General features: G+C 43.3%; 1 protein-coding gene across 1 annotated transcript in view; it reads left to right on the forward strand.

Moving 5' to 3' along the window:
* The first annotated feature begins 420 nt into the window (after positions 1 to 420).
* LOC132873097 (transmembrane protein 80-like) overlaps positions 421 to 15,433 on the forward strand; it is a 41,655-nt gene continuing 26,642 nt past the window's right edge. Inside the window, exons 1-3 of the mRNA XM_060908339.1 lie at positions 421 to 454; positions 10,507 to 10,523; positions 11,111 to 11,204. Of these exons, the coding sequence (XP_060764322.1) occupies positions 436 to 454; positions 10,507 to 10,523; positions 11,111 to 11,204 (130 nt within the window). The 5' untranslated portion in view covers positions 421 to 435. The remainder of the gene's footprint in view (positions 455 to 10,506; positions 10,524 to 11,110; positions 11,205 to 15,433) is intronic.

Raw genomic sequence — 15,433 nt, forward strand, 5'->3', positions numbered from 1 at the left:
TTCACCCGTAGTCAGCTGGGATAGGCTCCAGCTTGCCTGCGACCCTGTACAACAGGATAAAGTGGCTAGAGATAACGAGATGAGAATTTTGAGTAGCTTCCAGTAGTCTAAATGACAGTTCCTCTACTCGATGGGAGTGGTAAGATGGCGGCCAGCTGGCTTCACTCTGACGAGCCTGTGCGCTCCAGATTTTATATAGAGCTCTGTGGACTGAACCAGAGACCCCAGAGCTGTGATTTATTTTATTTATTTTACTCACGCTGTACCCTAAAAGTTTTCTGGATTCAGGTTTTTTCATCTAGACTAATAATGACCACTGAATAAACTTTTACATTGGCGTTAAAATAATATGATACTTTTCACTCCTTTCCACTAGGAGGCGCGAAAGACTCTTATATACATAACAACTCGGAACAGAAGGAGCACGCGACCAAGATGGCGACGAGACGACCGGGTAATTGCTATCGTTGCCATAGATACGATTATTCGTTCTGTAAAATATCATTTCGAAATACTTTATTTGTAGTAAAAATATAATTACGTATTAATATTAATATCTGAGTGTATTTTAGATGACGGGGTTGTGTTTATCCTGTACACAGTACTGAACGTTCCTGATTTTTTTTGTGCTATAAATTAATCAACAAACCAAACCAAACACTTCGGTATCTAGGGTAGTTAATTGTATATTTAGAAACAAATCATAAGGTAAAGCCAACACTAATCCTTTCAATATCCAGCCAAAATATCCCGATAGATAGATAGATAGATAGATAGATAGATAGATAGATAGATAGATAGATAGATAGATAAAAAAAACAAACAAACAGAAATAAAACTTTTTTTTCCCCTGTCATACATTTATTGTCATCTTGGAACTGTTAAGTGAGGGGGAAAATACCCAGATGTTTATCATGCAGGTTGGGAAAAATCTGGAGAAAGGCTGGAAATTCAGTGAAAGTTTTGCAGAAAGAAAAAATATGAGTGATTCCACGCTTATGGGTACTGAAATGGGGACATGAACTTATTTTTAAAAATTCACCTAAAACCATTTCTTTTTTTACCATCAGGTCACAAAACATGTAATCTTTAATGAATGATATGTTAAAAGATAACTTTAATTTTCTGAGATGTAATAAAAACATATTTATATGCCAAAGTCAGAACGTAACAGAAGTGTTGTGGACATATATATTCTCAATTTTAACAATGTAGAATTACTTTTTGAAACATGGGAAGGTGATGTTTTAGCAAATATAATTAATAAACATGTGTAGTAGAATAAACATACACATTCTTTCAATAAGATTAACATGGTATATAGCTAGATTGTAATTAATTTGTAACAGACGCGAGATGGACAATCTTAACAGAAGTAATGTAACAGACATCATTTTGGAACTCATAGGCTTGACTTTGGCATATAAATGTTTTTATTACATCTCAGAAAATTAAAGTTATCTTTTAACATATCATTCATTAAAGATTACATGTTTTGTGACCTGATGGTAAAAAAAGAAATGGTTTTAGGTGAATAAGTTCATGTCCGGGCGGCACGGTGGTGTAGTGGTTAGCGCTGTCGCCTCACAGCAAGAAGGTCCTGGGTTCGAGCCCCGGGGCCGGCGAGGGCCTTTCTGTGCGGAGTTTGCATGTTCTCCCCGTGTCCGCGTGGGTTTCCTCCGGGTGCTCCGGTTTCCCCCACAGTCCAAAGACATGCAGGTTAAGTTAACTGGTGACTCTAAATTGACCGTAGGTGTGAGTGTGAATGGTTGTCTGTGTCTATGTGTCAGCCCTGTGATGACCTGGCGACTTGTCCAGGGTGTACCCCGCCTTTCGCCCGTAGTCAGCTGGGATAGGCTCCAGCTTGCCTGCGACCCTGTAGAAGGATAAAGCGGCTAGAGATAATGAGATGAGATGAGATGAAGTTCATGTCCCCATTTCAGTACCCATAAGCGTGGAATCACTCATATATATAGCGTGGAATCACTCATATATATATATATATATATATATATGGGTCTGTCTCAGAAACTGGGTACTGTGGGGGCACCCCACTAAATATACTCACAGTCAATAAACTATACGGTTTTGAATGGTGATGTTGGTTTTAATTTGAAATAAAATGATGAAAGAAATAATACAGATAAAACTAAATCTTTGATGTGAATATTCAGAATTTAGCAAAAATTCTACAAATTTGTGAGAAAAATGGCGGCTTGATCTGGGACATGATAAATGGTTGACTACATCGCGTTCCCTTAAAAAGGTTGTAATCCACTGAAAAGTCTACAGTTATCACTAATTGTATTTTAAGTTGTAACTTTTTACACCTAAGCATTGGTGCGCTCACAGAATAATCATAACCGTAATAAAACATCATGCAAAATATTTGATCACCGTTGTAACTCCATTTTCCGCAGACCCAAAACCAATGTGTTTTGATCTAAACGGAAAGCCTCAGGGTCAAGGTCACTACCTCACCAAAAGTAGTAACTTAAAATCACTACGCCATATAAAAATTTAGTTATAAATCTGCAATTTTGTTTTTTAAAACGAAAGCTGAAAGTTAGGTATAGAATATATTTCTTACAGAATATGTTACGATGGTAGCTGGTCTTGTATGAATTTCTGAGCTATAAAATGAGTTGTGGTCTAGTTTTTACCGTAGCGTGTTATTTGTGTGCGGGGAAGGACACACATTAACAGTTTGCACGTGTAGAATGGAATTTTCCACTGCAACAGTTAGAAGTTGATTGTACTTCCATTTGCAGTCTTTCTGTTACGCGAGTGATCTGTTTGGACGTTATCACTGAAAAGGTGAGTGTTGACAGTTTTATTTTGTTTTAGTCTTGCAGTATAAGGCAATAGAATGTTTCTTTTGCATTTTACTTTCATATTTCGTAGTGTTTGCGCATTTTTGGCCAATATTTTGCAACCATGTTCAATTTAGATCGAACTTTTGATAGAATCTACGGCCAGTCATTTTGCCCCGCCCCCCGCTCCGTCCGGTGCGGTAGTGATGTCCCGTTGCTCGCGTGCCGCAGCAGAGACCCGCGCGACCTTCAGCCGGTACAGTCGCTGTTCTTTTACCACCGCCGTTATTCTCGTTTAGTGTGTTCTTGATTTTTCCATTGTATCCTATTGTCCTATTTCACCATATCAAATACCCAAAATGTATCATATTATTCATATTTAAGTGAATAATCAATTCAGTCATCATAACTTGGCATTTTTAACCCAAGCAATCAAAAAGAGGAAATTTATTCAATATTTTCACTCATCTGTGAAGGAGGAGCTTTAATTCTTCATGATGTAGTTATTTTATATGGAAATCAATTTTACAAAAGCATTTGAATTGTAATCAAAAAAATTTTCCACAGTGGAGGCCAGATAAAGCAAGATGCTATCTTTATTCTTATTAAACATGAAAAAAGAAACATTGAGTGTTAGGTAAATGCAAAAAAAAAGTAAAATTAGAAAATGTATTTTTTGACCATAATGTCCCAAATGAGAGACCAGTTTCTGAGATGGACCCATATATATATATATATATATATATATATATATATATATATATATATAATTCTGTTTTCAAAGTTATTACATTAATGGCATTTAGCAGATGCTCTTATCCAGAGTGAAATACAACATACCCAGAGCAGTTTGATGCCTTGCTCAAGGGCACTTCAGCCATTCCTGGGTGTCTCCCATAACCCGGTATGGAAAGTATGAACCAGAACAGGACAGTACATTACAATAACGTTACATTTTCTAAATATTCAGGGGTTTCATACTTAACATCTTGTACTCACACGTATCACTGTCATGTATTCTTTGATTATCCAGTATTATTATATCCCGTCACACTGTATTAACGTTACAGTGGGGCAAAAAAGTATTTAGTCAGTCACCAATTGTGCAAGTTCTCCCACTTAAAAAGATGAGAGGCCTGTAATTTTCATCATAGGTATACCTCAACTATGAGAGACAAAATGAGAAAAAAAAATCCAGAAAATCACATTGTCTGATTTTTAAAGAATTTATTTGCAAATTATGGTAGAAAATAAGTATTTGGTCAATAACAAAAGTTCATCTCATACTTTGTTATATACCCTTTGCTGGCAATGATAGCAGAGGTCAAACGTTTTCTGTAAGTCTTCACAAGGTTTTCACACACTGTTGCTGGTATTTTGGCCCATTCCTCCATGCAGATCTCCTCTAGAGCAGTGATGTTTTGGGGCTGTCGCTGGGCAACACGGACTTTCAACTCCCTCCAAAGATTTTCTATGGGGTTGAGATCTGAAGACTGGCTAGGCCACTCCAGGACCTTGAAATGCTTCTTACGAAGCCACTCCTTCATTGCCCGGGCGGTGTGTTTGGGATCATTGTCATGCTGAAAGACCCAGCCACGTTTCATCTTCAATGCCCTTGCTGATGGAAGGAGGTTTTCCCTCAAAATCTCACGATACATGGCCCCATTCATTCCTTCCTTTTCACGGATCAGTCGTCCTGGTCCCTTTGCAGAAAAACAGCCCCAAAGCATGATGTTTCCACCCCCATGCTTCACAGTAGGTATGGTGTTCTTTGGATGCAACTCAGCATTCTTTCTCCTCCAAACACGACAAGTTGAGTTTTTACCAAAAGTTCTATTTTGGTTTCATCTGACCATATGACATTCTCCCAATCCTCTTCTGGATCATCCAAATGCTCTCTAGCAAACTTCAGACGGGCCTGGACATGTACTGGCTTAAGCAGGGGGACACGTCTGGCGCTGCAGGATTTGAGTCCCTGGCGGCGTAGTGTGTTACTGATGGTAGCCTTTGTTACTTTGGTCCCAGCTCTCTGAAGGTCATTCACTAGGTCCCCCCGTGTGGTTCTGGGATTTTTGCTCACCGTTCTTGTGATTATTTTGACCCCACGGGGTGAGATCTTGCATGGAGCCCCAGATCGAGGGAGATTATCAGTGGTCTTGTATGTCTTCCATTTTCTAATAATTGCTCCCACAGTTGATTTCTTCACACCAAGCTGCTTACCTATTGCAGATTCAGTCTTCCCAGCCTGGTGCAGGTCTACAATTTTGTTTCTGGTGTCCTTTGACAGCTCTTTGGTCTTGGCCATAGTGGAGTTTGGAGTGTAACTGTTCGAGGTTGTGGACAGGTGTCTTTTATACTGATAACGAGTTCAAACAGGTGCCATTAATACAGGTAACGAGTGGAGGACAGAGGAGCCTCTTAAAGAAGTAGTTACAGGTCTGTGAGAGCCAGAAATCTTGCTTGTTTGTAGGTGACCAAATACTTATTTTACCGAGGAATTTACCAATTAATTCATTAAAAATCCTACAATGTGATTTCCTGGATTCTTTCCCCCTATTCTGTCTCTCGTAGTTGAAGTGTACCTATGATGAAAATTACAGGCCTCTCTCATCTTTTTAAGTGAGAGAACTTGCACAATTGGTGGCTGACTAAATACTTTTTTGCCCCACTGTATATTCATGATATTTTCAATTGAAATTCATCTAAAAGCCCAGAACTCCAATTAGGGAATATACCTCGGCGTGACATCACAAAGAAATCCTGTGTGACGAAACGAGCACCATCCTGTTGGGATGGGTTCTCACTGGATAGCTGTCTCCACTTTTAACTGTCACGATGGAGATGTTGATGTGTTAGACAATGGAGGAGGCAACTATCTCAGGTTAACATGTTTAAGAAGTGTGGCTCAGTTTACAAGACCAGTGTCATCAATGTTACTAGTTTTGAAATTTGTAGATGTTCAATCCCAACCTGATACTAATTCCTGTGGTGTATTTGCTATAGCAAACTGTGTCAGTATTTTACATGGCATTGACCCATGTACTGTCAAGTATGATGTTAGGGTCATGAGAGAGCACTTACATACTCGTATGCAAAACAAACTCTTTACCATGTTCCCACATAAAATTGTTGAGAAAACTGATAGATATAGAACCATTCATATAGAAAGGCTTTACTGTAGTTGTAAGTTACCAGAAGATTCAGATTTGTATTTTATGTGCAATGAATGTATAATGTGGTTTCACACTGATTGTGAAAACATGGGTCATAAAACAGAAGCACAGATCAAAAAAGATAAGAACTTGAAATGTATACAATGTCAGCTGAAGAAACGAAAAGGTAGCAGTAGGGGAAGAGGCAAGAAATTGTAAAATAGATGAATAAATAGGAGTTAAGTTTTGACAATAAAACAGCTAAACAATATATTTTGTTTTTCTTCTAACTTTATTTATCATACGTGATGGGACGGGTTCATCTATAAAGGCGGGATGACTAATGTCAGTACCGATTAATAAAATGGTGGATGTGACTGATGTCTCTGTGAAACTGGAACAAAAAAGGTAAGATTATACATTCTGTAAATAAATGTCACAAAAATGGTATTGCGGGACGGAACACTTGTTATACGTGGGACGGAACAGCATATAAAACCCAGAAGGCAAATATAAGAAAATACGTGACAACACATTAAAATACATGACGGTACTGTTCCGTACCAGGTTATGGGAGATGCGCATTCCTGCTGGTCCAGAGAATCAAACCAGCAACCTGTTGGTCTCAAACTGCTTCTCTAACCATTTGTCCATGACTTCCCAGTAAGATGCTAAGGTTATTAATCTGTTGTTTTTAATCTTTCCTATTGTCTTTAGACTCTTGAATTTTTATAGTAATGTACTTCAAAGACATGACTGATATGATTTCACATACATTTTCATATCTTTTTTTTGTTTTTGTTCATTCATATTAGACACAAAGATCCTGTAATGTCTTAAGACATTACCAAGTTTAACAAGTCCTTTTATCTACAAACTCTTTCAATCATGAAAATGGTTGATGAAATCTGGCTTGATTGAACGTATCCTAAGCTTTCTCGATAGATACCTGCTTCAGCTGTAACCATCAAACCAACCTTGTACTGTTCCTCATATTCCAATGTTGGTCCATTTCATGACCACCATTTTGAGTAGATTAGTTTATTTTTGATGGTACTGGGCCTGAGGTTTGTCATTATGGTTGGCTTATACTGGATGTATTTTTACATTTGTTTGTAATTTATTAAAAACATATTTATATTTTTTTCCTGTGCATTTTTAAGATAATATAAAGGCATTTGTAAAATATAGTATATACAGTATATTCTATGACATACATATTTTAATGACATTTAAAAAATTGCAAGACAATTGAACATAGAAAGTCTGAAATAGCTGCAAAAGTTAGTTATAAACAGTTATGAAACTTGCTCACAAAGCCAATAAGAGCATTGGGTTACAGGGTTATGTAAGGTTCTAGTCCAGTGTTGTGACAAGAGCAACATGTTTCAGGCAAATTGAGTCAAATCAAACAGACACACACACACACACACGGCAGTGCAAGTAATGACATAACTGTTCAAAGTTGGGCAATTGGCAAACATTAATACTGTATTCAGGAAATTGTACACCATCATTAGCAGCATGATAAAATTGGCCTCTTCTATATTTAAGATCTGTGGAGGACATTCATAAATGCCAGGATTAGATTATACAGTATTTTTGTCTTTCATGATGGTCACCATTTCAGATTAGTTCCATAAATTCTTGCCATGTCTTGATCGGGAGACTGGAAACACTATAAGTTGGACCCTGAACAGTTATCGTTCACATCCTTGTGTGTCGTTGGGGAGGAGGGTCAAGAAATTTTCAATCATGGCTGTCAAGGAACATGCCATAGGAGTTGTCAAACTAGGTGAAAAAATAGAAAAAAATTGTGACATGCTAGACTTTTCATTGAGGTGTCATGTGGCGTCGCAAATGCCATGTCGCTGTTCTTTTGATTAAGTCAAGTTTATTTTTATAGCACTTTTAACAACAGAAATTGTCACAAAGCAGCTTTACAGAAAATTAAAGACTTTAAACATGAGCTAAATTTATCCCTAATTTATCCCCAATGAGCAAGCCTGTGGTGATGGTGGCAAGGAAAATCTCCCTCAGACGATATGAGGAAGAAACCTCGAGACGAATGAGACTCAAAAAGGAACCCATCCTCATTTGGGTGATAACAGATAGCATGATTATAAATAATTTGCTTCTGTAATGGTCAAAACTTCTAATATATTGAATTAGGCACTGTCCATCTGTTTCTGGGTTGTAGAATTTTCTTATATCATAGCCAGCCTCGGCGGCACGGTGGTGTAGTGGTTAACGCTGTCGCCTCACAGCAAAAAGGTCCGGGTTTGAGCCCCGTGGCCGGTGAGGGCCTTTCTGTGCAGAGTTTGCATGTTCTTCCCGTGTCTGCGTGGGTTTCCTCCGGGTGCTCCGGTTTCCCCCACAGTCCAAAGACATGCAGGTTAGGTTAACTGGTGACTCTAAATTGACCGTAGGTGTGAATGTGTGTGAGAATGGTTGTCTGTGTCTATGTGTCAGCCTTGTGATGACCCGGCGACTTGTCCAGGGTGTACCCCTAGTCAGCTGGGATAGACTCCAGCTTACCTGCGACCTTGTAGAACAGGATAAAGTGGCTAGAGATAATTATATGAGATGAATGAGAGAGCCAGCCTCTTTTGTTTTATTTCTTTACCGGCTAACATTGGCCACGTGGCGGTGTGTATGACTGGAAATTACTAACACTGGCCACTAGGCGGTGTTTAGGACTGGTAATTACTAACACTGGCCACTAGGCGGTGTGTATGACTGGAAATTACTAACACTGGCCACTAGGCGGTGTTTAGGACTGGTAATTACTAACACTGGCCACTAGGCAGTGTTTAGGACTGGTAACTACTAACACTGGCCACTAGGCGGTGTTTAGGACTGGTAACTACTAACACTGGCCACTAGGCGGTGTGTATTACTGGTAATTACCAACACTGGCCACTAGGCGGTGTTTAGGACTGGTAATTACTAACACTGGCCATTCGGCGGTGTTTAGGACTGGTAACTACTAACACTGGCCACTAAGCAGTGTGTATTACTGGTAATTACTAACACTGACCACTAGGCGGTGTTTAGGACTGGTAACTACTAACACTGACCACTAGGCAGTGTTTAGGACTGGTAATTACTAACACTGACCACTAGGCGGTGTGTATGACTGGAAATTACCAACACTGGCCACTAGGCGGTGTTTAGGACTGGTAATTACTAACACTGGCCATTCGGCGGTGTTTAGGACTGGTAACTACTAACACTGGCCACTAGGCGGTGTTTAGGACTGGTAACTACTAACACTGGCCACTAGGCGGTGTGCATTACTGGTAATTACTAACATTGACCACTAGGCGGTGTTTAGGACTGGTAATTACTAACACTGGCCATTAGGCGGTGTTTAGGACTGGTAATTACTAACACTGGCCATTAGGTGGTGTTTAGGACTGGTAATTACTAGCACTGGCCACTAGGCGGTGTTTAGGACTGGTAACTACTAACACTGGCCACTAGGCGGTGTGTATTACTGGTAATTACCAACACTGGCCACTAGGCGGTGTTTAGGACTGGTAATTACTAACACTGGCCATTCGGCGGTGTTTAGGACTGGTAACTACTAATACTGGCCACTAGGCAGTGTGTATTACTGGTAATTACTAACACTGACCACTAGGCAGTGTTTAGGACTGGTAACTACTAACACTGGCCACTAGGCGGTGTTTAGGACTGGTAACTACTAACACTGGCCACTAGGCGGTGTGTATTACTGGTAATTACTAACACTGACCACTAGGCGGTGTTTAGGACTGGTAACTACTAACACTGACCACTAGGCGGTGTTTAGGACTGGTAGCTACTAACACTGGCCACTAGGCGGTGTGTATTACTGGTAATTACTAACACTGACCACTAGGCGGTGTTTAGGACTGGTAACTACTAACACTGGCCACTAGGCGGTGTGTATTACTGGTAATTACCAACACTGGCCACTAGGCGATGCTTAGGACTGGTAACTACTAACACTGGCCACTAGGCGGTGTGTATTACTGGTAATTAGGAACACTGGCCACTAGGCGGTGTGTATTTCTGGTAATTACTAACACTGACCACTAGGCGGTGTTTAGGACTGGTAACTACTAACACTGGCCACTAGGCGGTGTGTATTACTGGTAATTATTATAACACTGGTATGGTGGCAGGCACAGGACCGAAACAATCAGAAAACAACTTGATGGGTTTCTTTATGTATCCACACACTATGCCTATGGGGCTCTGCTCGTGCGGGCTCTGCTGTAATGGTATAATTACGTCACACTATAAGACCTTTTCATTCCCAGCGTTCCTATTCAGGCCAGATGCTGGAAATTTGTGTCCCCAAAATCATATCAAAACCAGGCTGAATTCATGTAGTCTGATCCCAGTATTAGATTTGAGTGAATTTGCCTAAAACTCATTGGTGGTTTTTTCAGTTTTCCATTTTAAAATGTTGTGTAAATGGTGCTTATAAGCACAACACTTAATCCATATAACTATAATATTTTTTTCTGTCTCCATTTTATTGTCTTCAGACAGAACTCCCAGTATTGTATCCTTTTTATAATGTATACTGTGCACATAAATGTTCTTGTGTCTTCTTTTTCATGATGAAACTGTTGAGGCTTTTAATATATCCATCCATCCATTATCTGTAGCTGCTTATCCTGTTCTGCAGGGTTGCAGGCAAGCTGGAGCCTATCCCAGCTGACTATGGGCGAGAGGCGGGGTACACCCTGAACAAGTTGCCAGGTCATGTTTTTAAGAAGAAGAAGAAACCTTTATTCATCACATGCACACTTCAAGCACAGTGAAATTCATCCTCTGCATTTAACCCATCTGAAGCAGTGAACACGCGCACATACTTAGAGCAGTGGGCAGCCACACCATAGCGTCCGGAGAGCAGTTAGGGGTCAGGTACTTTGCTAGTATTTGTAAAATTAATATTTTGGGACAAAAGATATGCAGAGGATCTTGTTTTGCAACAAGATACTTACATAAACTGAATATTTTACAAGGTAAAATGCATAATGTGTACCTTTTTAAAACAAGCCTGGTTTGTTTACATTTCCTCAATATGCTATGTTAAAATAAAATAAGTTTTTTTTGTTTTTTTTTATCCTTGACATGAGGCCTCAGCTTTCCTCTGTGCTTCTTCAAATCCTGCTCTACCTCTCTGCATTCTACAGCCTCTTCTACTTCCTTTCCAGCCTCTGTATGATCATCTACAAAAGTAAGTACAGTACATACTACATACCTGAATAAAATAATGAGTAACTGAAAAAAAATCACGAATCTGCGTTACTTACAGATACTCATATTCACATGACAGAATGGAACAACATTTATTTAGAAGGTTGTACCATTCATAAGTTTCTGTTTTGTGATGACACTCTTAGTGTCACTCTTAGTGTCACTCTGAGGTCCTGGGCCAGCCGCTGAAACGTAGCGGGCGCCCCAAACAGCCCAAACGGAAGTGTGATGAACTGGTGTAAGCCGAACGGTGTGGAAAAGGCCGTTTTTTCCCGGGATAATGGAGTCAAGGGGATCTGCCAATATCCCTTCGTCAAATCCAGTGTCGAGTAAAAGCGAGCCGTGCCTAGTCGATCGAGCAGCTCATCAATACGAGGCATTGGGTACGCGTCGAATTTAGACACCGCGTTGACTTTTCTATAGTCCACACAGAACCGGACCGAGCCGTCGGCCTTAGGAACCAAGACCACCGGGCTGCTCCAGTCACTGTGGGACTCCTCGACGATGCCCATTTCGAGCATGGCCTGAAGTTCTTCCCGAACCACCTTTTTTTTGTGTTCGGGTAATCTATAAGGACGGCTACGCACTACCACCCCCGGGGGCGTCTCTATGTGGTGTTCTATGAGGTTAGTGCGACCGGGCAGGGGCGAGAACACATCCGAAAACTCGGCCTGCAACTGGGCGACCTCCGTGAGTTGGGTCGGGGAGAGGTGGTCTCCACAGGGGACCGGAGAGGTACGAGATGCCAGTGTCCCTTTTTGGACCTCCGGCCCCAGCTCCGCCTTCTCCGGAACTACCGACACCAACGCCACGGGGACCTCCTCGTTCCAGAGTTTTAGCAGATTGAGGTGGTAGATCTGTAGCGCCCCCTCCCTGTCCGTTCGCCTAACCTCATCGTCGACGTCCCCGACTTGCCGTGTGACCTCAAAGGGTCCTTGCCACTTGGCGATTAATTTGGAGCTCAACGTGGGCAACAGGACGAGTACCTTATCTCCCGGAGTGAACTCTCTAAGGCGCGTGCCCTTGTTGTACACTTACCGGTATGCGATACGCTCCGGCCCGATCGAGGGCAGCCTCTGGCGCATCGGGGATCCGCACCACCGCCCCCACCTCCATCGCTGCACACTGTTGCTGCAGGTGGCCCGGTTCCCCGCAATGCCAGCAAACCGGCCCGGGCCTTCCCTCTGCAGCTGTGTTCTGAGGCTCACTCACCTGAGGGGGGGGAGAGACAGACACAGAAGGGAGAAACGGGAGGGCACCACGGGTGCGACGGGCTGGCTGGGGTGGAGCCGGCCTCCGCCTCCGTGGTGGGGGAATGGGGCGAGGACGGGACACGGGAGGAGGGGGGGGAGAAAGAGAGAGAGAAGAGGAGAGAGATGATGATGTCGTTGGTTGTCCTGCCGCCGGAACAGCCGCCAGATGATCCTCCGCCAGTCCTACGGCCTGATCCAGCGACGCCGGGCGGTGGCACTGGACCCACTCCGCGGTTCCGGCTGGTAAGCGGGCGATGAACTGTTCCAGCGCCACCTGGTCGATGATTCCCTCGGCGTCGCGATCTTCGGCCCTCAGCCACCGCCAGCAGGCGTCCCGGAGCTGCTGGCCAAACGCGAACGGGCTGCCAACTTCCTCCATCCGCAGCACGCGGAAGCGCTGGCGCTGCTGCTCCGGCGTGCGCCCCACGCGCTGGAGGACAGCCCGGCGAAGGTCGGCGTAGGCCAGCCGGCGATCGGCGGGGAGCTGTAGTGCGGCTAGCTGCGCCTCTCCCGTCAGGAGGGGGAGGAGGCGCGCCGCGCGCTGCTCCATCGGCCACCCCGAGGCTTTGGCGACCTGCTTGAACAACGCGATGAACGCCTCGGGGTCGTCCTGCGGGCCCATCTTGGTTAAGGTGAGGGGAGACGGGCCCGCGGCCGGGGCGCTGGTGGACCCCGCCGACGCGAGGAGACGCCGGAACGCCTCTCGATCTTCCTGCTGAGCCAGCACCAGGGCTTCGAAGCGGCGCTCCTGCTCCTTCCGGAGCGTGACGAGTGCCTGGTGCTGGCTCTGCTGAGCCGTGGCGAGGGCGCGGACCAAGTCCGCGAACGGGGAGGATTCCATAGGGCTGCAGGACTGATGCTTCACCTTGTCCCGGGTTTCGGCACCACTGTAGCGAGAATCGCGTGTGGGTGGAGCACAGAGGACAGCAGGACAGAGTAAAATTCAATCACTTCCTTTTTTATTTGCTCTTTTCAGACGCAGACACCACTCTCTCAGCCACACACACAGACACACACACACACACACAAGTCGTCTGGCTGGGGAGAGAGCTCCCTTCCGCTCTCCCTCTCCCTCCTTAAGTAGCGGGCGGTTTACTGGGGAAAACATACACAAACACAGGTTAATTACCCTCAGGTGTAGCGATTCTACCACTTACCTTCCCCGACTCCGCCCTCCTGTCACAGACCGGTGCTTGACCACGCCCCCGCTGCCACAGTGTTGTTGTCATGAAATTTAAAATCACCTAATTTTTCTCTTTAAATGATACATTTTCTCAGTTTAAACATTTGATATGTCATCTATGTTCTATTCTGAATAAAATATGGAATTTTGAAACTTCCACATCATTGCATTCCGTTTTTATTTACAATTTGTACTTTGTCCCAACTTTTTTGGAATCGGGGTTGTATATCTGCACAAGACTTTTGAAGTCTGAACCTTAGGTGAAAAATGGGTGTTGGCTACATAAAAGTAAGAACAGCATTCAGAAATGTTATGTAGTTTCAATACTAATTGTAGAAAATTGTAGAAACTTCAGACTACCTTTGTTTTCTCCAAAGCCAGTTGCCCTTTCAAATGAATATTGATGAGGTAGGTGTAATTCACCTGTAATCCCCCCTCCCCCCGTCACTGTCAATAGTCCATTTGTCAAAGACAAAGACCCTGGCCCCTGTACCTCCCTGCCCCCACACCTCTCTGCTTGGAAAGTTACTGCAAAGAAAAGAAGCCCTAAAAGCGAAAGCTATCACAGTCACAGATTAAATATTCTGGCTTCTTCTAAGTCTTATAATAAATATGCCCTCTTCAACTGTAAGATACTCAATAAATTGCTCAATAGCTAATGATCATCCCTGGATTGTGGCTGTCTGCTGTCAGTCCTCATCACAGTCCTCATCTGGATGCCAAGCATCATAACAGTTCCTGTCAGGTTGAAGGCAAAGGAAAACATCACAAGTTTTGCACTTCCACAGGGTTTTTGTTTCCCTTCCCTGCAACCTGCAGTACACATGGGCTCTGCGACCATCACCGGCCCTATTCCCATTTGTGTTCCGCTCAATCCCACAAACTGGCTTGTGAGCCTTGCCAACTTTCTTCAGAGGAGCCTCTGGGGCCTCAAAGTTTCTCAGTTGGTATGGAAACAAGTGAACATGTGCACTTGTTTATACCGGTGAAATGGGGTGTGTTCTCACCTCCCCTTGCTACACAATGAGCGAATGACGACACTGATGTTCCATGCGCTTAACATGTGAATAGCTGATGGGTGTGTCGTTAAGAGGCTGCAGCTGGCTGAAGTACTGAAATTCATAAGATTTGTTTTAGGGGTCGACCGATAATCGGCCTGGCCAATATATCGGGCCGATATTCTGCATTTTTAGGGTTATCTGTATCGGCCATAATTTCCACCAATATGCCAATAACATGCCTTTTTGCAGCCATTTCGTTCCTAACGCGACTGTCACTGCACGTCCTTTCCTGCACTCGCCTCTCTGAGTTCAAGAACACGGTCCCGCCCACCACAACATCTGATTTGTTTGGCACAAGAGATACAGCCAATCGACACGTGTAGCTAAACGCTGTAAACTGTTTCAAGGCAGCCGTACGGGCACTCGGGCAGAAGCGGCACAAGGGATACAGCCAATCAACACGCGTAGCTAAATGCTGTGAACTGTTTCAAGGCGGCCGTATGGGCACTCGGGCAGAAGCAGATCCCACTTCAAGGTAAGGACACGCTGCTTTTGCCGCAATAAGTCAGAAACACACAAGTTGCAAAAGCACAACATCATTATATGTTTACGTTCTTCATCTACTACTCGTTAAAATTGTCCATTTGCATCTGTGTAGCCAGGCAAACTTAGCTTACGGAAGGAAGCACTTGAATTAGCCTACAACCAACTAGTCTCACTGAAACTACATGTAATGTTGTCCATAGTAAGCAGTCCCCAGCATAACGTGGGC

This window comes from Neoarius graeffei, chromosome 2, assembly GCF_027579695.1.
Source record: "Neoarius graeffei isolate fNeoGra1 chromosome 2, fNeoGra1.pri, whole genome shotgun sequence".
Lineage (NCBI taxonomy): Eukaryota > Metazoa > Chordata > Actinopteri > Siluriformes > Ariidae > Neoarius > Neoarius graeffei.